We start from the raw sequence: 22,819 nt of genomic DNA, 5'->3' as shown, positions 1-22,819 counted from the left end.
ATTCAACTTTTTTTAGCTTAGAAGTAACAGAATCAAAACCTGCAAGATTCCTCTGTAGTAATAGACCAGTCAGTTTTTCACACCACCATAGTTAACTAGAGCGGAACGGCAAGACCTTCAGATGCACGTGCTTTCACCTTTGACATGACTTTAGGTACATATTGGAGAAACTACGAGTGCAATTACCGGCAATACATGATTTGAATTTTTAAAGATATTATGGTCACAATTTATGATCCTTAACTTATTTTGTCCAGTATATGTTGTTACGTTTATAGTTCAAGCACATGTATGGGTCAGCCACAGATACATTTATGTAAAATGTTAAAACATTTACTCTTCAAAACTCTGGTACTCTAACATACTTTTACAGATATAAATTGTTACTATGACCAAATGAACAATTCACAGACAGGAAAAGACTCCTATAAAGTTACTTTTGTTAATACTCTTGTTGAAGTAGTTATTCAAGTATGCTACATGGAGGGCTGTAAACATTTTTTAAGCGGATGTTCTTGGCTTACTTTGTTTTTCACAAGACTCACACGTTAAAATTTCTTCTAAATAATGAAGGGTTTAAATTGAATTGTAATGTAGTAGAATTTAAATGTTGACAAAAAATTTAGTTTGAATCATGAATCGTGTAGCGCCAAATAATTGTGTACTGACATTTTATTATTTGTAGTCTTGAGAATTAAAAAGTACCACAGATGTCACTTATATCAGGAAACTGTCAAATGTCAAGTAAACAGAAGTTATCTACAGCTAATATTCCATCCAGCTATTTAAATATGAAGCCTAGTTCCTACTACCGGAGTCTAAAATGATATTGTACATTTGGTTCTTTTTCAATTTAATTAGTTTTCCTTTACACTCTCTTTTTTCAATGCCAAGTTTTTCAGCCGAAAAAATATCAACTGTTGAATGTCACTTTCCTGTTCATATCACATTTTCTGCTAACATAGATATGATATTAAGCAGTCTTCTCTTAATTACATTGGAAGTTGTCTATGAGTTTGATAAGGGATTCTCAACATTAAAGAAGCTGTTCTTGATGTGTTGACCGCTATAAAGTCATCAGAATGATCCTTACAATAAAAACATTGAGCTAAAGTAACAATTTTGTGTTGACAAAACATGACAAATGGACAACATAGAGTAGTGATATACAGTATCACTGCCTACCACTAAGCACAATTGAAGAAACACAGTAAAGAGCATTGTTACCTTTAACTGTTTAAGCCACGTCTCAAACATCTATGAACAACAACCCTTAAATGGCATTTCTTTCCATCAGCTAATCATTACCATTAAATAGGTGATCTTTCAAAGGGCAATAACTCCAATAAATCTTAAACAAAGTGTGTATCAGTGTTATACTATATTTTCCTTTGAAGACATTTTCTGTATTGTCATTAAATGCAAGAATCACAAAAAATTCGCAACACAAACAATTTTGTCTTTTTAATTAAATTTTAATATAAATTCAATATAAATATTAATGGAATGTTGAAGTGAAATTTTCACATGATTTATATTAAATATAAATTGTGCATCAAATTCAATATATTACACATTATGTAACTCTGTGCTATTGTTTGAAAACAAAGTCATATTATTCAGGAATTCATTCAAAAGGACCTTATGTTATATAATGAACAAGCATTAACTAAACTTCTCATGTCACCAAAACACAGACAAAAGGTCAGAGGTCACCATATATTGTCGTTACCCAATACTGAAATTGAGAAAAGATGACAGAATTTTAGACTTTACTCGTTAGCATGAGAGCTTATCACTTTTAACAAAAATAACAAATACATTTGACCATGTAGTTAAAACAATCTTTACAATGATGAAAATTCTCAAACTGATTTTAATGACCTCATATACTTTGTATCAACAGTGTAGACAGGTCACAACCTGCTTTGTAAAGTCGAACAAAATTGAATTTACATAAAAAGTTTAAATGTATACCATAAATCTTATATATAACGGGTAATAATAACATATTTTATAAATCAAACACATTTACTATGTTATGGAGACATTGAAATGTTCTATGGGACATCTCAAAACTGTTCTAAGAGACATCTCAAAACTGTTCTAAGGGACATCTCAAAACTGTTCTAAGGGACATCTCAAAAATGTTCCAAGAGACATCTCAAAACTGATCTAAGGGACATCTCAAAACTATTCCAAGGGACATCTCAAAACTGTTCCAAGAGACATCTCAAAACTGTTCTAAGGGATATCTCAAAACTGTTCTAAGGGACATCTCAAAACTGTTCCAAGGGACATCGCAAAACAGTTCTAAGGGACATCTCAAAACTGTTCTAAGGGACATTTCAAAACTCTCTAAGGGACATCTCAAAACTGTTCTAAGGGACATCTCAAAACTGTTCTAAGGGACATTTCAAAACTCTCTAAGGGACATCTCAAAACTGTTCTAAGGGACATCTCAAAACTGTTCTAAGGGACATCTCAAAACTGTTCTAAGGGACATCTCAAAACTGTTCCAAGGGACATCGCAAAACAGTTCTAAGGGACATCTCAAAACTGTTCTAAGGGACATTTCAAAACTCTCTAAGGGACATCTCAAAACTGTTCTAAGGGACATCTCAAAACTGTTCTAAGGGACATTTCAAAACTCTCTAAGGGACATCTCAAAACTGTTCTAAGGGACATCTCAAAACTGTTCTAAGGGACATCTCAAAACTGTTCTAAGGGACATCTCAAAACTGTTCTAAGGGACATTTCAAAACTCTCTAAGGGACATCTCAAAACTGTTCTAAGGGACATCTCAAAACTGTTCTAAGGGACATCTCAAAACTGTTCTAAGGGACATCTCAAAACTGTTCCAAGGGACATCTCAAAACAGTTCTAAGGGACATCTCAAAACTGTTCCAAGGGACATCTCAAAACAGTTCTAAGGGACATCTCAAAACTATTCCAAGGGACATCTCAAAACAGTTCTAAGGGACATCTCAAAACTGTTCTAAGGGACATCTCAAAACTGTTCTAAGGGACATCTCAAAACTGTTCTAAGGGACATCTCAAAACTCTCTAAGGGACATCTCAAAACAGTTCTAAGGGACATCTCAAAACTGTTCTAAGGGACATCTCAAAACTGTTCTAAGGGACATCTCAAAACTGTTCTATGGGACATCTCAAAACTGTTCTAAGGGACATCTCAAAACTGTTCCAAGGGACATCTCAAAACTGTTCTAAGGGACATCTCAAAACTGTTCTAAGGGACATCTCAAAACTGTTCTAAGGGACATCTCAAAACTGTTCTATGGGACATCTCAAAACAGTTCCAAGGGACATCTCAAAACTGTTCTAAGGGACATCTCAAAACTGTTCCAAGGGACATCTCAAAACTGTTCTAAGGGACATCTCAAAACTGTTCTATGGGACATCTCAAAACAGTTCCAAGGGACATCTCAAAACTGTTCTAAGGGACATCTCAAAACTGTTCTAAGGGACATCTCAAAAAATGAGACCTTTACCTCTGATAAGTAGCAATTAAATCACAAAGAACAACTTACAGTAAAATCATGTATTTTGTATTTTTCAAAAAAATTGCTTCTTCATGGATACATGATTTTGTGGGTGAATATAGTTCCAATAAATCTACTTGTACTTATTTTAACATTTCCTGGACCAGTTAGCAGGTTAGGAATACCTATGAAATCAATGAAAATAAATCCTCCATGAAAATTAGTGATTTTAACAGTAACTCAGGATGTTGACAAGTGTAAATATAGCAATGCTGTGTTTAATTTTCCTCTTCGGACAGCTGTCTTTTATATTGGTACTGTATATTTAAGTATTTAAGAGGTTATCTTATTTCAATACTTTGTGCACTGAAAATACAGTGCTGAAACATCATTGCTATCAATTACAATTGATGTTATTTATTTATCAAGTCATAATGGATGCGCTAAGTCATCATCGTGCTAATTTACCAGCACTAAAATTAGACAGCACAGAATTCAGCACATTTACAGTATTTAACTCAAAGCAGAAGTACTGTTCCTTGCTAGGTCAGTGCTTGAAACTCTCAAACAAACTTCATCATCTCAGTAATAAATATTCCAAACCACTCATGGCTAATAAAGTATAATTTCGATCCACATGGAGAAATCCAAGAAGTAAAGAAATTCTAAATATATGGAGTTTAAGAAAATTTTATCCAAGTTATTGAACTGCAAACAGTTTTCTTACTAATGTATGAGAAAATCCTTATAATTATATAAGGTTTTGGCTGAACTGATCACAAGATTGTTTAGCGAGATTCTCTGATGCATCATACTGTACGTTATTTGGTTATCATCAAACAAATATTTCTCACATCCATTCACACAATCACTTTAACTAGACCAATAAGCCAACTTCATACTTCCTGTCTTGTAAAAACACTTCTTGGTGATAAAACCTTAAGAACATTTGCATAGCATTTTTACCGGTGATTTCATAGATAAAAACTGTAAAACATTGATGGATCTCACAAATCAAATTACAGCACTAAACATATTTTAAGAGACAATGAATCTGATTGGTTGATTTCTGAACACTGCAGTAATGTCTTCTTATCCACATGTAACATCTCTTCTGATTGGAACATCAATAATAGTCTTATGTAACACAACCTGGTTGGTCAATAGTCGGGCACAGGCATCAGAAGAGTCTTCAGAAAGTCATGGTATCGAATTTGGCCACCAGGTGTCACATTAGTTTCCCGGAATAAAGCATCCACTATGGAAATAAATAAAGATTCAGAAACCACTCACAGTTATTAGAATTTGTGCAAATTTACCTGAAGATCTATAAATAGAACAGCTGATAAGATTTAAATACAAGTTCAAAATAATCATAAGAAATATAACATCAAATGTTCTATTTTTCTCTGTTTTTCAACACAATTATCCTTCATTGCTATTTTTTTTTGTGAAATTGAGACAGTTGGACACACACTGACCATCATCTAAAGATAGTTGTACACACACTGACCTTCACCTTGAGACAGTTGTACACACACTGACCTTCACCCTAAGAGAGTTGCATATACACTGACCTTCACCCCGAGACAGCTGCATCCCAATCTTCATGAGGATGTTTCGGACTTCACCAGCCGGTACATAACCTTTCTTCTCCTGGTCATGTGCCACGAAGGCATTCAGCAACTCTTTGTCTACATTTTCCACCTTGGAATGGTCATGCATGGCTTCGAGGAATGATGCGAAGTCCATTTTGTTGCTTCCTGGAGACACAAGAGGATAATGGCATATGAAAAAATTTACAACAACCATTTGTTTGGTGGGGTCTCCTTGTAGTAGCTGGTGGCTACCTCACTGAACAACATATGAGAGGGGTGTCACATGCCATCCAGAGCAATCATGTGAGCACAGATTAGTACATTTCTCAGCTTACTGAGACACACAAACTGTCACAGGTACAGAGCACTGAACTACCAACCTCAGATCTTCACCAGAGAATATGTAGGAAAATGGCTCTGACTGACTGAGGTATCGCAGACTCAGACAACAGATTCACATTGATTTAAGTCTTTATCAATCAAATCATGAAATATTGTCCATTTTACATGATTTCAAATATACTCTAAATAAATAATACTTTAAAAATAACCCTTTCTCAGGGTTTTCCATAAAAGTCAGTCACCGGCCAATTTGACCGGCTACTTTGATCATTTGGCCGCCTACACCAATCCAGTTCCGTAATAATGTTCCGTACACGAATACACGTACACGGCAGGCCAGCCTCCTACTTTCACTACACAGCCTACTACTAACAAAATTATGGAAAACCCTGCTTTCTAATATTGTGCATGTTTACACAATGAAATATATATTATGATCCATGAAATGATTTTTCACAACACATTTTCTAGCCACTACAAATATTTAACATGAAAGTGTTCTTAATACCTTTACTGTATGAGGTGTAGTACTTGTTGACCTCATCAGGGGTAGGGCTGTACCCAAGTGACTGCATGATATACCCTAGCTCCTCCTTACTTCCAATATTTCCCTTACGTGCATGGTAGAAAAAGCACTCCTTGAAACCTGAAACACACATTCAGGCTGTCAAACCAAAATTCACATTCCTGTTACAAAATGTAGAAAACTCTACAGAGAAAATAGAGAATGAGATTTGTAAAGCATAAAACATTTAGGCAGAATCTCGCTGCCGTCTTTAGTCAGGTAACGGGCGGATTGCATCATTTTCAAATAGAGTAGACCATAAACTTATCCTTCAGACAGTCGTTTAAAAATTAAGTCATCATGGTAATGATTGTTGTAGTGACTGAAAAAGGGAGTTATTTAAATGGGAATCAAAGTATATTAAGGGGGTGTTATATGGTTACAGGAAGTTAAAATCCTAATGCACTGTCCCATGTTATACATGAACTATGGGAGGGGGCTCATTTATCACTTTAGTCTTTTGAAACAAATGTAATAGGAGCAGGTTGGAGTGGCTTGTATATAGTGTCAAATACAGTCTCTGTCATTCAGCTGATGGAGCACACTTCTTTGGCTTAGTTGGCAGAGCCGGTCGTTTATCACGCCACAGACTCCGATTGGATTCCTGATAAGGGCACTCAACAAAAATGTGTATTTTCTCTGTTCTTTAACACATATAAATTAATAAGGACCCTAGTTGTTTTCAGAAAGTCCATTCAAACTATACAGAAGGCTCCAATTCAATCTGAAAATGACCTCACTTAGAAAAAAAACAGATCACATCTGATCATATTGAGGTAAATAAACAACAAAACAGCACAGATGAAACGTGGTTCTCAATGTAAACATCAGTTGACATCACAGTTTTTATGTTTCAGGTCTATAGAATTTTCACCTTATGTTTTGGTTAAACACTCTGCCAAAACATTCATTTACTTCGCATCAATTTTCAACGGTTAACCTTTCTCTACTTTTTAGCTGGGATTACCAGGTTATGGCAACAGTCACACTACAGGAATACTGGTTATTGTGAGTGGGGCTTAATTAAACTACCTGATAATGGGTGTGGCACCTGTGCTCGCTATGGATACTTACGATCTATATCTGTTTGACTGAAGGAATATGCCTGAAATAAAGAAATATACACATTTCAATGACATGTAATACTTTTTATCACGAAATGACACTCCAAAATGTTTATATTATTTCACTGAATTTAGGTGTCACTCACCATCTTGACAGCACAGGTGCAAAACCGATGATTTACTGCGGGACAGATTTTTAAGTAAAATATATCCCTTTATAAAAAACTGACTCTGAAAAGGTTAGTAAAATATTGCCAATTCCTTCTTTTGAATTATTGGATCAATTTCACTGGATCAGAAAGTTGACATTTCATCCATATTCATCCCGCACATAGTCAGGGGAGGTAACGCCAAATTCACGAGGCTGAAGTGTCATAGTTGAAACCTTGAACCGTCCGTGTATTTTGCATACACCGACTATGTTTGATAGAAGAAAGGTTTATTGAAAACAGTTTCATCCTAATTCCGCTCGTATTTAGTATGTAGTCACCAAAGGTAAGCTATTTCTATCAGTATGTTTAATGCAATTTGAAAAACAAGCTATAACGAACCGGAAAAGAACAGACGACAAAACTGCTGTGTCAGTTTGTAAACATTATCTGGAGTCGCTTTCAGTGTTATTAAATGGGTCGGTTAGTCATGTCTGTTCGCATCTCCTCGTCATTGCTATCATACTTACCTGTGTGCAAGAATGTAACAATATCATGTGTACCAGTAGGTCATATGTCCTTATATAGGCCAGCATAGATTTTGTGCTCTTAAAACGTTTTTTTCACTGTTATATTCTCTGGTCTTTGAAATCCATGTTACGAAACGATACAAAACTTGTCGATCGAAAAATGGGTATTTATTTTTGTGATTATATCACTGCGCAGATTATGTAAGGATAATTTTTGAGCTATGTTCATGATCTGGGACATTTTTTGCTGTGTATATACGCATGTGACTAGTACTTGTCTCCTTCATTAATTCCATGTACCAGTTGAAGACAATGAAGTACTAACGGTCCATGCATTGTCTTGATCTATAGCTAGAGATTTATAACTGTATGTATATTATCACGTACGAGTTATCATAAGCAGTCAGGATTCTCCGACCTTGTCATATTCTGAGTTTTCCCGAACTGATATGAGAAGATGAGTGAAGATCTAAATACCCACTGAAAATATATACCTGCTTTGTGTTATGTGATTTAAGGTTGATTTGAAAAGATTTGTTCATAAAGGAATCTTAAGAAATATAGAAGTCCTCAGAAATGTGTATTTCCACTGATATAACAAACAATAAGACCTTGTTTTTTTAAAAGAAATGTTAATAATCTGTAAGGTATATAGAGAAAAAGTCTAGATTTATTTACAGAAAAATTAAAAAAAAAGAAAATTTTTCGGGTATATCATGAACTTCAAAAATAAAGGATATGTCAGGTTAGCAGAAAAGAAGTTGTTGTTAAGTTTTAGTTATAAGAGCAACATAGCTCTAATTTTGTATCCATTTGTAGGCTTCACTGGAATGTTAGGAATGGGTGTGTCTGTAGAAGAGACAAATTTGCACCCAGAAGTTCTTAAAAAATCAAATCTCAGCCTTCTTGCCGCCTCCACTAATGTAGAGCCAACTACCTCAACCCATCGCCATGGTAATGGTGATGTCGAACATCATCATCATGAAGAACATCGTATCAATCAGAAGGTATGGTATTTATAGTGCAGTGCACTTACTTTTATGTCCTGAACACATTCTGAACATTCCTAAACTTACAGAACTCATTAGTCTATGGGACTTGTCAATATTTCCAATATCATTTGGTCAAGTTTCTAGGTTAACAATGGCTTGAATCTGCATGAGCTTTATCAATTTTCCGAAGATGAAATGAATAACAAACTGAATAATGGAAAATTTGTTCTTGTCTTAAAATTATCTTTTTTTAACACAGGATTAGTGCATCATGGCATATGTTTCTTATTCAAAATCATGGATATGGATATTTGGAGTAAAGAACAATGATTAAATTCTTCAATACTTTGGTGACTAGTCAATGCATCCCAATATTTTTCATCTCCTTTCAGGTTACTGTAGTCTACTTCAAACTTTTTGTAAACACTGTATATATGATATATCTATTTTACACTGTATATACATGATATAATCTTTGAGTTTGGCAGTGATTATCTTTGTTTTATTGACATTTGAGCAAATTAACATTGCAGTCATAATCTAGGTCTCTTTTTATGCCCCCACATTGTAGATCTGAATCACATATTGTTTGTCTGCATATTACTTAAACTAATATCTTGGATTTTCATATTTGGCATGTTTACTTATGCCAGGTTCCTGATTAAGAATATGGTACCCTGAACTTTGAACCTTGATCTTGACTTTTGACCTTCTTATTAGTTGTTGGATTTCCGTCAATATTTGGTGTATTTCTTTATATTTGGTGCGTATATATTGCTTTATTTGAGTGAGGTCTTGAATGGGTACAATATTGATCAAAATCTATCAATGTTTACCAGAGCTACTGGTCTTTTATATTAGAATAGATCATTTATTGTTTCTGTCAATGACTTTGACTTTTACCATGTCACTACTAGCGTCAGATTTCAACAAAATTTGATGTATTTTAAAAATGCCTTTTAATTGAATGTTGGAAGGCCCCATCTATCCATCATGAATGACTTCCCTTGGGGTGCAGCATTTCTCAAACATATCTTAATAATAACATAAGGGATACTCAACATGACGGCCTCATAGTGTCGAAACATGTCAACGGTTTACTCGTGAGAATAAACATAAGCACTAGTTCTTGGATGTGGAGTATCCTTTTTCTTATTATTATGTTTACCACATTTTAAGGATCTCTATTGAATACCCTGTGGGATCTGTCCAGGAACATAACTGCAATCTAAGACCTCAAGAGTGTTGGCTCGCCAATATATTGTTTTCTCAAACATATCTTGTACTTTCGTTACAAATTTCATATCACAAAATACATACATAGAATATTTTGGCTTATATTATGATATGAAAAAAAAAGAATGTAGTGGTGTATTAAAGTGTGTCCTAAAATGACATTTTTTTTTGTCCACAGGTTCCAAACCACAATAAAATCATCACCTCTCTCATAGCAGGAGCTGTGGCTGGGGCTGTAGCTAAAACAGTTATTGCACCACTGGACCGAACTAAGATCCACTTCCAAAGTAAATACCAAACATAGAGAACCTTATTAAGGCTTAATAAAGATGGTAAAAAAATCAAACAATCTGAATATAAAAATCATTATGATATTTGTATATGTATACTGTATGTTGGCTGTTACGAAAGGCACAGAGGTCACATCAATGTTATTGAATTCAAAATTTTGACCAAAGGATGGCAACAGTGAATGTTTTCTTTTAAGATGATGTATAATTGATAATATTAATAACCTGTCTCTTATCAACTAATACATCATTATTTTGGGGTTCAAACTCAAAAGTCCTAAAATATATAATCAAAATTAGGAAAATCGTTGGTAGATCTTCACATATTTTGTGAAGTTTTGTTCATTAAAATAAGGTATTTGATTTCAAGGATAAAATTGAAAGCGTCAGAAATCATTTTCTGCAAATAATACCTATACCAATTTGCGTTCATTGAAAGCTTTGCCATTGTGAACAATTTACATTCCTTTTTGTAGAGTGATTGTTAAAGAAAGAATTTTCAAGAAAGATGTTGCTTTTAATCTATCCTGTTTATTGAGGATATGTTGGGTTTTTTTTTCAGTTTCCAATACACAGTTCTCTGTAAGAGATGCCTATGTCTTCCTCTGTAATACATGGAAGAATGAAGGGTTCCTGGCTTTGTGGCGAGGCAATTCAGCAACAATGGCAAGAATCATCCCCTATGCAGCTATTCAGTACACCGCCCATGAACAATATAAACGATTCTTCATGTTTAATTCCAAGAGGAAGTATGTCCTGTACATTATCTCAAACTCTTGTCACACACCACTGACGTACCTTGCTGGTTGTACCATCGTACTACTGGTGTAGTTCAGTTGTCCACTATAGGAATTTAACTTCAGAAATTTTGAGCATATTTCTGCCACTGCTCTCCATTGCTAATTTTCTGGCTAATGTCTTAACTATATCCTGACACTGATATTGGATTCTTAGTGATGTGATGCTATGGCATTCCATACTAGTTCTGATCCCCAAAATTAAAAAAAAAAAATTGTGACTGATATATTTCTGGCAAAATCAGCAAGGTGTGACAGTGCTTATAGAAGGTCTTACATGAGTTAACATTTATATCACATTTAGAAATCAAGTCCTAGACTTTTTCATTTGATCACATTATTTGTAAGATTCTGTTGATCATATAACTAAGATGCTTTTGAAAAGATCAGCTTGTTACATTATAGTAAATCTAAATTGGCAATTTTTGGCGCTTTTTATTTCCTGGCTGATAACAAAATGTTAATGATACATATGTGATTGGAACCTTCAGTCAATCACAACACTGGTAACAAGATGTAGTATGTAACCTAGTAGTAACAGGAGACAGTATGATGTAGTTATTGAATGGCGCTTTATTTCTGACTATATTCACATTCAGGAAATGCCTTGTTATCTTGATTGTGGTTGTCTTTGTTGATTTTCACTTTATCATTTATCTTATTGTAGACACCTGCCACCTGGTAAACGGTTCCTGGTGGGATCTATGGCAGGTGTTACAGCATCGTCTATGACATATCCGTTAGATTTAGTCCGAGCTAGGATGGCTGTCACTGCAAAAGACAGGTAAGTGCTAGTTACACAGGATAAATATATTGTAATGACAGTTTCACAGCATTACAGACAGGTCAGATTTGAATTTCCTAGCATTAAGCTGATAAATCGTAGTATTGGATTATCTTAATGTGTTTGAAATATGTTGTGATTTTATTATTATAAAATGAGTTTACTGACTGTGCATATCATTTGCAACAGTATGTTCACAAAATACTTTAGCGAATTTCAAAATACCTATTACAGTTCAACTATCATACATAGTATATTTGATTCATGATAACTTTTCTTTATTTAGAGTCAAGCAAATTTTTATTTAGGGTCATGCTGCTTCAGGAAGAGTGTAGAGGTCATTGACTTTAATCACAACACAGGCTATACAAATAATAAATAATAAATATAAGGAGAGTATATTATGGTCACAATCACAAACTATTTTTATAATCCAATCAGATATCAGGTATGGAATGATCACTGCAATAAACAAGTACATCTCAACTCCCACCGATTACATGGTTCTCTATAGTGTTATGGTATAAAGCAGACACTTTATACAGGTAATAATATATATCCTTATACAGCTGTTGTGAAGCTGACAGTAAGGTCAATGATGTGTTGTATTGTTATACAGATACCACAACTTGTTTGAAGTGTTTTTGAAGATAAAAACAGAAGAGGGTTTGAGGACACTTTATCGTGGCTTTGTACCAACTCTATATGGTTCAGTGATCTACTCTGGTCTGGGGTTTTGTACCTACGAAACACTTAAAAAATGGCATGCAGGTAAACTGTTGTAACATTTCCCAAATAGTTTCAATAATATTTAATTTGTCTTGAACACTTTCATCTCCAAACAAATTGTTTCACATTTTCTTGCAAAATTTCTTGAATTTGATCATGTTTATTATATGTTTTCTTGTAAATGTTTATCAATGTAACTTGCCACTTCAGCTGTTTGTTGATACTACAAAGTACATTTATTACTGTTAGACAGTTTCATTCTCCCCAGGACTCTAGCTTGTGTTTCAGAGTAATTATCTGTAGGTTTTGATTAGTAATTTGATTAAAAAATATTAACCTAACCATGTATGGAAGTGATATATCTGTGAAATCTGTAAAAAAAAAAAAAAAACAGAAATTTGGTCTTTTTGTCACAGGTATGAGTTGCAGGCAGGGTAAAATTATTTTAAAAAAGATCTAGATTTTGTCATGCATTTTATTACTTTTGATGTCTTTAGAATACAACAAAGGGAAGCAACTCACGTTAGCAGAACGCCTTTGCTTCGGAGCCTGTGCAGGGCTTCTAAGTCAATCAGCTTCTTATCCACTGGATATTATACGTAGGAGGATGCAAACAGCAGGTAATGTTTCTCACGCCCAAGACGTGTACTAGGGTTTTGGTTTTTTAGCTGTTAATTTGATGTCAGTTCTTTTTTGTTGTATTTCGGGAAGACTAATTTGGAATTTTATTTGTGAACAAGGCAGATTTTTCCCTACCTCCCACATCATTAAAAATGAAAAGTATATGTACAATCTAGAGAAGCAGTACTGAAAACAAAGGCTAAATCCTTTATATAGTAGTGTTGTCACCTGGCATGACAACTACACAGTTCAAAAATGATTCAGAAACTTGAATTCCAAATTAAATTGGTTTCAGTTGATTCTTGTGTGACTGTGATGTAAGAATTTAAGTAATAAAGTCAATATTTCATTCTCTTGATTTATCGAAATGAAAACTTCCTAGTAAAATATCCTACCTATCAGTGGACCACTAGTGGTGATCACTCGGTTTGTACAAAAATGACAATGTCTGTTTTGAGATGTAATAATTCACCCATTTGTGATGGTACGTTGTCAGAAAGCAGAGGGTGCTTTTGATATAGAGTAAATAACTGACAACATTTAAAGAGTGGGACATTGCCTGTTTTTGAATGTTTACAGGCACAATGCACAGCTATTGTTTAAAAACAAACATGAAATGTCTAGCCAGACATTTAGGGATCCCCTTAGTCATCACATATTAACATGAAGAATAGTGACTTTTGTCAAAATTTTGGCCTAAATTGTTCATATACTGAAATGAGTATTGTACTATATTTTCGTAAATTGATGGTAAAGTGAAAAAATGCTAACTTCACAAGGTTGTCTTTTGAAAATGTTTTAGAAAGTAATGTGAATACAATTGTAGCATGTGGTTCTTGTCATAAAATGAGAGAAACATGGCAGTTGTTTGTAGGATACTATTGAATGTTACTACAGCCTCTGGGAAGAACTGCTTTTTAGCTGTTCTGCAATTTAATTGGCCAGATTTAGTTTGGAAGTTTGGAAGGACACCTGGACACCTGGTGTTAAATGGAAGTTTGGAAGGACACCTGGTGTTAAATCCAAGCATTCATTTTTATGTCCTCCAAATTTCAACTAAAAAAAAAACCCCTGCTATATATACACATTACAATGATATCTGCTTCAAGTAAAGATAGTGTCACTGTAGTGAGAAGTCTTTTTTTTCGCGGCTATGACTTACTAATGCCACACATGAAGAGCATTATAGGATCATTGAAGTGTTTGTGCAACATTAATGCCAAAATAAAAAAAATATCATTCTACAATAGTAAATCCATACTCAGTTTTCTTTATATTTCAGTATTTTCACATATACAGTATGTAAAGTTTTCTGTTCACAGGGGTAACTGGTCATTCTTATGACTACCGGAGTGTCACTGAAACATTTAAACTTGTGGTAAAAGAAGAAGGTTTTCAAAGGGGCCTATACAAGGGCCTCAGCATAAACTGGGTGAAAGGACCGATTGCTGTTGGTGTCAGTTTTGCAACATTTGATGTCACAACGCTATGGTTACGGCGACGAAAAATGTTCCACATAGACGAATTAGATGGAGATTAAAAATAATTGATAATTATTTAGGACTAAAACAAATTATATAGACATTTTTAATGAGATATATTTAGTTTTATATTAAGCTGATATTGTTGGGTGTATATACAGAGTATATATGAATGTGTGGCCTGTATGTTGTCAGAAGAATGGCGTTTTCTGTCCAGCTCATATTATTAACCCCAGAAATCCTGACTTACCTTATTGATATGGCAATGAGCCCTGGCTTTGTAATAAGCCCAACTGCATCTTTTTTTTTACCGAGAAGTGCTCTCTCTCATCTTCCAATAAGCCCACCTTCCCTGTCACAGATAATGTGTTGACACCTTGGGCTTATTGAAGGTTAGATAATATAATTTTCAAAATACAATTATTGTTTGATTCACATGTCTGTCAATTTTTATTCTACTGTATAAGAAACAGATATTTTCTCGTCAAGAAAGAGATCAAACAGTAATTATTATTTTAGCTCGATATGTCTCAGTATCTGAACTGTGGTTTCAAATATGGCTTTAACTTGCAAAAGCCACTGGCGATACAAATTTGTCTTGGCCTACTATCCATAGAGTGTGATGATATTTGAATGTATAACATTTCCTTAGAACTAATGAAGTTTTAACATCCCGACTGACGTCCTCTGATGAGACCTTCCATCAACTTCTAGCTTGGTACACACTTTTGGGAGTCTGCAGCAGTCTTGTTTGATTTATATTCTAAAAGGATTCCAATCTTTATCTCAATCCTGATTCCTGTTACTTGATAATTAATTTTCATCTTGTTGAGCTTTGCATTAATTTTGTTTGAAGACACATTAATACTTTGGTCTTTACTGGTTCACATGTTAACTTTATTTTACCTACTTTTTCTTAATACTAAGTGGGGAGATGTTAGATTTGCTCAATTTTATCTGTCATCAGCAGAAAGTTACATCTTTTTGTTCTGGTGTCAAATGTCAGGGTTTTATTGTTTTTAAATATTGTTGATTATTTTTTCTAATCCTTTTTTTGACCTTGATTTTTCTCAGAATTGTTGAGGTCATAAGAGATACGATTTATGTACACTTCTGGGTATGTTAAAAAGTCCTTAAAGTTTCAAGAAAAAAAGTTTATATGTTTTAAACAATTTTCATTTTTTTGTGCCTGTGAATGAAGGAAAGAAAGAAATCCAATGTCTTGAATCATGACTTTGAATTACTTTGACAATAACAGCTATGTGTTCTTGAAACCCTGGGTTGATATATCAGTCCTATTCATAAGGGTGTGTGCTTTCTTGTTTTTTTTTTTTTTCATTCATCTTCATTACAAAAGATTTCTAATCTGCTAAAATGGTAAACCATCCTGAATGAGAAGTACTTTAGACTTCATCTATCAGCCTCAACACTATAATAATACATAAAGATTACATTTGTAAAAACTGAATGGGAAATGTGAAGCTGTTAAATTGAGAAAAGGAAAATATTGAATGCTGTAGTAGTTTGATCACGAGGATTATTGGTCAACAACATCTTCTGGTCATCATTCCTAAGGTGGAACGCACACTTTAGTTTCTACTTTGCTTGAAAACAAGTTTGGGTATTTCTATGTGAAACGGGTTCAAAATTTTACACATCTTAATTTAACAGCTTCTGAACATGAAGTATCAGCTTGAAAGAAATGTGTTTATGTTAGACAAAAATTAAAAGCAACATTAAATTTTTTTTAAGTATTGATGTTTTTTAAGAGAAATTACCTTTAAAGACCATGAAGTCCATTTTTGGACTATTTCATCAAAGCCTCTACTGTGACATGAAGATTTTAAAATAAATCATTTCTCTTCATGGTTGTGATTCCTGTTCATTACTTTTAAACAATTTATCCATTAATTCCTTTAGGTAGTACCCTTATTCAAAACATAAAGTCTTGGACTGGGATAGATAAGTTGCTTGAATATCCCTTAACAAAACCTAGAGTCATGGGCTGGATACACATTATACTGGAATAGCCCTAAACAAAACCTGGAGTCTTGGAGTAGGATAAATGTTTAACTGGAATACCCCTTAACAAAACCTCGAGTCCTGGGGTGGGATAAATGTTTTACTGCAATAGCCCTAAACAAAACCTGGAGTCCTGGGGTGAGAAAGATGTTTTACTGGCCAGGGGGGGTGAGATAGATGTTTTACTGGAATACCCTTATCAAAACGTGGAGTCCTGGGATGGGATAGGTTTTTTTTACTGGAATAGCCCTAAACAAAACCTGGAGACAATATAAAACAGAGACTTATTAGGCCTTTTGGGTTTAGATAAGGAGTTGATTTCCTCCGTTACTGTACCTTTAAACCAGAAACAAGTATTGTATTTAAGGATGTAAAGATGTAAGCTCTCAGAAATATATAACAGTAAATACAATTAACAACCAGAAAATGATACAAGTATTCAGATATAAAGTGATGTTGTGAATCATTTGAAATGTTTCTGTGATAAAAGACAATCTTACAGTGATGACTCACTGTCGGGGTTTATAATTCTTGTTGGTTCCATTTTTAGAGATTTTGGAGGATAGAGTAAAATTGCAGAAAGTGAAAATTGATAAATGAACACTTTTCATTTTCAATGACGTCTTCCTTTATCAGAGGTCATTATTTGATTTTATTCGCGTAGAATTTAAACCACTAGAGCTTAATAGTAGCTCTCTCGAACCTAGCAGTATATTGCAACAAGTATTAAAAACATTATCTTATATCCAGGGATGTCACACTTTGATTCTTGTTTCAAGATTTTGAATAAACCACAAAAATTTGAACTATCAAAATAACAACTTGAAAAGCTAAAGACTGGATCAGACAGTTTTGTAGTGGTTACCTTACTCACTGAAGCTGAAAAGTACTAACATTGTACAGCCTAAATGATCAGTGTCATTTTGAATTATATACAAGCTTTTTGTTAATTGAGAAAAAGGCATTTAATCCCAATGATATATAATATTTTTGTTCATTCATTTCAACAAAATCTCGCTGTCTTTGTGTTCCCAACAATCCCCATCCACAGAAAACACAATATCTGTATTTCTTTATTTCATAAACTCACTATCTTGTTGCCTTGTCCATATCTGTACCCAACAATCACTGTCCTTCAAATACACAATATTTCTTCCCTGCTTCAAATTGCCATCTTGTTGCCTTGTCCATATCTGTGTACCCAACAATCACTGTTCTTTAAAAAAATATTTCTTTGCAGCATCAAATTGCCATCTTGTTGCCTTGTCCATATCTGTCCCCAACAATCACTGCCCTTCAAATACACAATATTTCTTCCCTGCTTCAAATTGCCATCTTGTTGCCTTGTCCCTAACAGGGTTGCCAATAAATGTTGTCCTTCAAAACCACAATATTTCTTCATAGCACCATCTTGTTGCCTTGTCTCTATCTGTATCCAAAAGAATTAGTCCTTTCAAAGTACAATGCATGTATTTATTTATTGAATCAAAATGCCATCTTGTTGCTTTTCCCTCTCTGTGTCCCCGATAATCCATGTCCTTCAAAAACACAATGTGTTCTAATTGTTAACTTACATATTATTTACACATTAAAAATAAAAATCCTTCCCTGTTGAAATTAGTTCAAGAGATATTTTTAAAAGTAATGAATTTCTTTTTTTATTTCAGATTTTCTATTGCAATGACTCCTGTAGAAAAAAAATGTTATTAACCAACAACTCTCCTCTCACTTTACAGACTTCACTCTCTCTCTTTGTTTCACATGTATGTGCCTGCACACTCATAAGACATATATGGCTTATTTTGTAACATTATGAGTAGTACTTTAATGAAAATACAGAATAAGACAATGAATGTCTAGTCTCTCCATATGAACAAAATATCACAGCATTGTTTGAAATTTTAATAAACAGTCGTACCATTGCTTTCTTACATGGTTTTATTATTTCATACACTGTGGTACCATGTCAGTTTGGATTACAGGCCCAAAGGGGCTCAAAGTTTTGGCAAAAAATAGTACACGATAGGTAATTACTTCACCTAAAGTGATATTCCCATGAACACACAAAATGGAGACCAAGGAAGACAGTGAAGCTGAGGGGGTCAAAGATAAGGCTCTAGTTTCGAAGTGACCTGTTTCACCAAGACCCGGCCTATGCTTTATTGACAATATTTCTGTGTGCTTGGATGTTTTCATTATCACCAACTATAGGCATTTTTTCAGATAAACGATCAGTAAATTTCAGTGTTTTCCTGAGATTACTGTTCTTGTATTTGAAAAAAGTTTGGAAAGTTAGGTGAACGAATCTTTTTTTAGGGAAACGTTGTTCCGTTGTCTGTCCTCGGTCAAATTTTATGTTTAAACGGCTTCTTCTCAATAACTGAAAAAAACATTATTCATTTACAGTATCCAGTTTGGTACCCTTTAAGAATAATTTCAACCAATTTAGGCCCTCATAATCACCGTAGCGTCGTAGAAGGACGAAACAGCTGTATGGTACATTTAGATTTATTACCTCGTACATACTTTATCTATTTCCATATTTGTATTGAAAGCTGTTATTCATCGAGTCCGGAGTATAACCATGGACCATGCTAGTCTATCCCATTGATGAAACAGTAGATGGATTTTTTTCTGTTCTTTTTCTCTTACATTTTCATGAGACTGCATAAATCTTTCTTTCGTGCATATTTTCCCTCGTTCTATAGAAAATATAAGTTCAGATTCTGTTGAATTTGTTGGTAGCAAACAATACAGGGATATGTATGATCAAAATAACCGGTATATTTGAACGCAGTTCAGTATTTCAGTAAAAGAGAGAAATTGAAAATAATCAAATCACAATTCGTATTATACAAATGGAGTAATTAACTAAACCATTGAGTCACGTGACTACATCATTGTGTAAATGACGATACATCTTGAATACAGACATGCACAAACGTGTACTATAACACATTTTCAAATAGAAACGTATGCACACGAACTATATTCTATTTAAAACACCTCACTTTTGTACATATTTTAATTGATTTTTGAAATGCTTTTCTTTTACTTATAAGACTACCTATATATGATCGTCATTGTTAAGCAAAATGTATTAAATTACCTAACATATTATATGTCAACGACATCGAACCACATATCTAGATACGTGTATACAAGGTACAACTTCCTTGTCTGAACCAGACAAAAATGGCGGCGACATCAGGAACTCCCCTGGAGACAGTAAGGTGTAAAGGAAGCTCGAAATGTCCGAACCACAAACAGAAAGACGTGGTCTATGTTTGTTTGGATTGTAAAATTCTAATGTGTACAACGTGTGGTATCAAATCTTCACACAAGACACACAATTTAGAGGAACTTGACGTCTATGCACCAGAAAAGAAAAGTGCAATGTTAGAATTTATCAACAAATCTGAAAACAATACACTTCCTCAACTTAGAGAAGATACGGTATCTACAGAGGTTCAGGAGACAAAGGTTTCATCGGAATTAAAGGAAGTCACAAACAACACGAAGCAACATGAAAAGAAATGTAAACATATAATAGGTGTATTGATATCAGATATCACGTCCCAGTGTGAGGAAATAGTGAGGATTAACCTGGAGAAACTACGACAACACAAGGAGGACACACAACACAGATATGACGTCATATCAGCCGAAGTTAAAGAATGTAAGAAAGTCCTTCAAACAGGTACAGATGTTGATGTATACGACACAGAATTTGATACAATAGGGAATGATAGAGGTCCTGATAAACCTGTTCTACAAACCTGCCAGTATCAACCGTGTACTAACGTTACTTATCATCTTCAACAGGCAATAGGGAAATTCACAGTTGGGTCTATTACTACACCCATCAACGCACAATTGAACACGTCTTCTGTTGGTAACGCTGGATCAGGGAAAACATCCGATGATGGCAAGTCATCGACCCACCATTCACCTTATAAACTACTTGACCAATCAGCAATAGTATCACAATTTTCATTTGCGACAAAAGCTATCTCCATATGTGCAACACGAAAGGGTGAAATTTGGGTACTAGAATCGGAATGTAAAACGTTGACTCTCTTAAACAGCAAAGGCGAAATCAAACGGAAGATAAAACTTGAGGGACATGTCCAAGATATGTGTGTGTGTCCCACAACCGGTAATCTCTGGTTTTGTAATAGAAAACAAACTATCTATTTGATGCACAACCAAGAAACACCAGTCAAACAGTTTACAGTAAGTGACAGTCCGACCTGTCTGTGTGTAACAGGTAACAGGATTGTTGTACTGGCTACAACAGACAAACTGGTGGCCTGCACAGTCACCGGGTCTGTAGTATGCACCACCATGAATGAGAAAAAAACATCGTTGTTGCCATATATGCTATCATGGTGTCCCGTTACAGGGAACGTAGCAGTGGCATATTGTGAACATGTCAAGGCCGCGGACCAGAGAAGGTTATGTGTCAACGTGTATGACAAGTCACTCAAACAAATGTTCACCTACATAGCAGGCGGGCTACAACAAAATACATGTTTAAAGATGTTTATCGTCTACGATTCTGTAGGAAATTTAGTGATAAATGACCAGAATAGAAACATAATAGAACTTATCAGTGGATCAGGTCAGTTCATTAAAACGTTACACAACACTGTGGGAGGAGCCATCAGTATAGATCCAAACAATGTACTTTTTATTCAGGTGTGTCAGGAGGTGAAGGAGGGGAAGAGAAACACTACGTTTCAACAAATCAAATATTACGAGTGAAATGTTGCTCTGTCATGCTTACAACTCCTGCACTTGTGAAGGTAATTGTCCAGGAGTAAACTACAAGTGATAACTAAGTTTGTGGATATCACACGCATGATTATTACTGTTTTATCGATCTGCATTAGCCAAACATTATTGTTTACACTCGTAAAAAAACGTCATCAATGGTTGATAGGGGCCATACGATTGGCTTAGAAACATCATGATATCTAACTTCACGTCGTTTTGTTTTTCGTGACAATGGAAATAAGCAAGTTTGATCCCCACTTGGGATTTCAAAACTTTAGATTTTTTCAGCAGCTAATCTCTTTTTCTTTCCTAATTACTATTTCACGCTGCCCTGTTGTTGTGAGGATATTATGAAGGACAAACTTACTATTTCACGCTGCCCTGCTGTTGTGAGGATATTATGAAGGACAAACTTACTATTTCACGCTGCCCTGCTGTTGTGAGGATATTATGAAGGACAAACTTACTATTTCACGCTGCCCTGCTGTTGTGAGGATATTATGAAGGACAAAATTACTATCTCATGCTGCCCTGCGGTTGTGAGGATATTATGAAGGACAATATTATTATTTCACGCTGCCCTGCTGTTGTGAGGATATTATGATGGACAAATTTACTATTTCACAATGCCCTGCTGTTGCGAGGATATAATGAAGGACAAAATTACTTTTTCATGATGCCCTGCTGTTGTGAGGATATCATGGAGGACAATATTATTATTTCACGCTGCCCTGCTGTTGTGAGGATATTATGAAGGACAAAAATACTTTTTCACGATGCCCTGCTGTTGTGAGGATATTATGAAGGACAAAATTACTATTTCACAATGCCCTGCTGTTGTTGGGATATTATGAAGGACAATGCTCAATCAATCAATGCAATGCAGTAAATTTTATTTCAGTGTAGAAAGTAAAGAAAATCGATTTAATTAAATACTCTTTCTGTACCATCACCTTCATTTCTCTTGGCTGATTTATTAAGCAAATATGCTATATCAAATTTAACATATAAGAATTTTAAATGCTGCATTGTCAGTATTTAGACTAAATTTTCTATTTGTGGCGCAGACATGTTACGTTTTGTCTGTCATTGTGTTGTTCTGAAGCCATCACCGTTCCACTGTGTGTTTGTCAGCTCTGAGAGTGATTTATATAGGTATATGTATCGAGATATGTGACTGAGTATCGTTTGCGTGTCGATAAACATTTTAAATCCTTTACACAATATCTGTATATATGTATCTTACGTAGTATAGCGAAATGAAAGCAAATACATTTAAAGGGAATAGGTAGTTAAACCTAATGAGTGCTAGAAGTGGAGTAGCAGACTCGTAGTGT

General features: G+C 34.6%; 3 protein-coding genes across 3 annotated transcripts; 2 read left to right on the top strand and 1 right to left on the bottom strand.

The window, feature by feature from the left end:
* Positions 1 to 1,507: 1,507 nt before the first annotated feature.
* On the bottom strand, positions 1,508 to 7,285 carry LOC132550949 (calmodulin-like protein 4). Its single transcript, XM_060215086.1, has 5 exons — positions 7,219 to 7,285; positions 7,083 to 7,113; positions 5,952 to 6,089; positions 5,081 to 5,266; positions 1,508 to 4,761 (listed from the first exon to the last, which is right to left on the bottom strand). Exons 1-5 carry the CDS (start codon positions 7,219 to 7,221, stop codon positions 4,664 to 4,666), a joined length of 456 nt encoding a protein of 151 aa, XP_060071069.1. The 5' UTR covers positions 7,222 to 7,285; the 3' UTR covers positions 1,508 to 4,663.
* A 163-nt stretch (positions 7,286 to 7,448) lies between these two features.
* On the top strand, positions 7,449 to 16,549 carry LOC132550633 (mitochondrial coenzyme A transporter SLC25A42-like). The gene is made up of 8 exons (XM_060214757.1): positions 7,449 to 7,567; positions 8,571 to 8,758; positions 10,158 to 10,266; positions 10,832 to 11,018; positions 11,734 to 11,850; positions 12,470 to 12,621; positions 13,077 to 13,199; positions 14,523 to 16,549. The coding sequence occupies exons 2-8, from the start codon at positions 8,582 to 8,584 to the stop codon at positions 14,738 to 14,740; spliced, it is 1,083 nt and encodes a 360-aa protein (XP_060070740.1). The 5' UTR covers positions 7,449 to 7,567; positions 8,571 to 8,581; the 3' UTR covers positions 14,741 to 16,549.
* Positions 16,550 to 19,898: 3,349 nt separating this feature from the next.
* Positions 19,899 to 21,470, top strand: LOC132552627 (uncharacterized). The gene has a single exon (XM_060216849.1). It carries the CDS (start codon positions 19,899 to 19,901, stop codon positions 21,468 to 21,470), a length of 1,572 nt encoding a protein of 523 aa, XP_060072832.1.
* The last annotated feature ends 1,349 nt before the right edge of the window (positions 21,471 to 22,819 follow it).

The sequence above is a fragment of the Ylistrum balloti genome, unplaced genomic scaffold (genome assembly GCF_031769215.1).
Source record: "Ylistrum balloti isolate Yb309-2 unplaced genomic scaffold, AGI_CSIRO_Ybal_v1 Utg369564, whole genome shotgun sequence".
Classification (NCBI taxonomy): Eukaryota; Metazoa; Mollusca; class Bivalvia; order Pectinida; family Pectinidae; genus Ylistrum; species Ylistrum balloti.
This window is presented reverse-complemented; position numbering and strand designations above follow the sequence as displayed.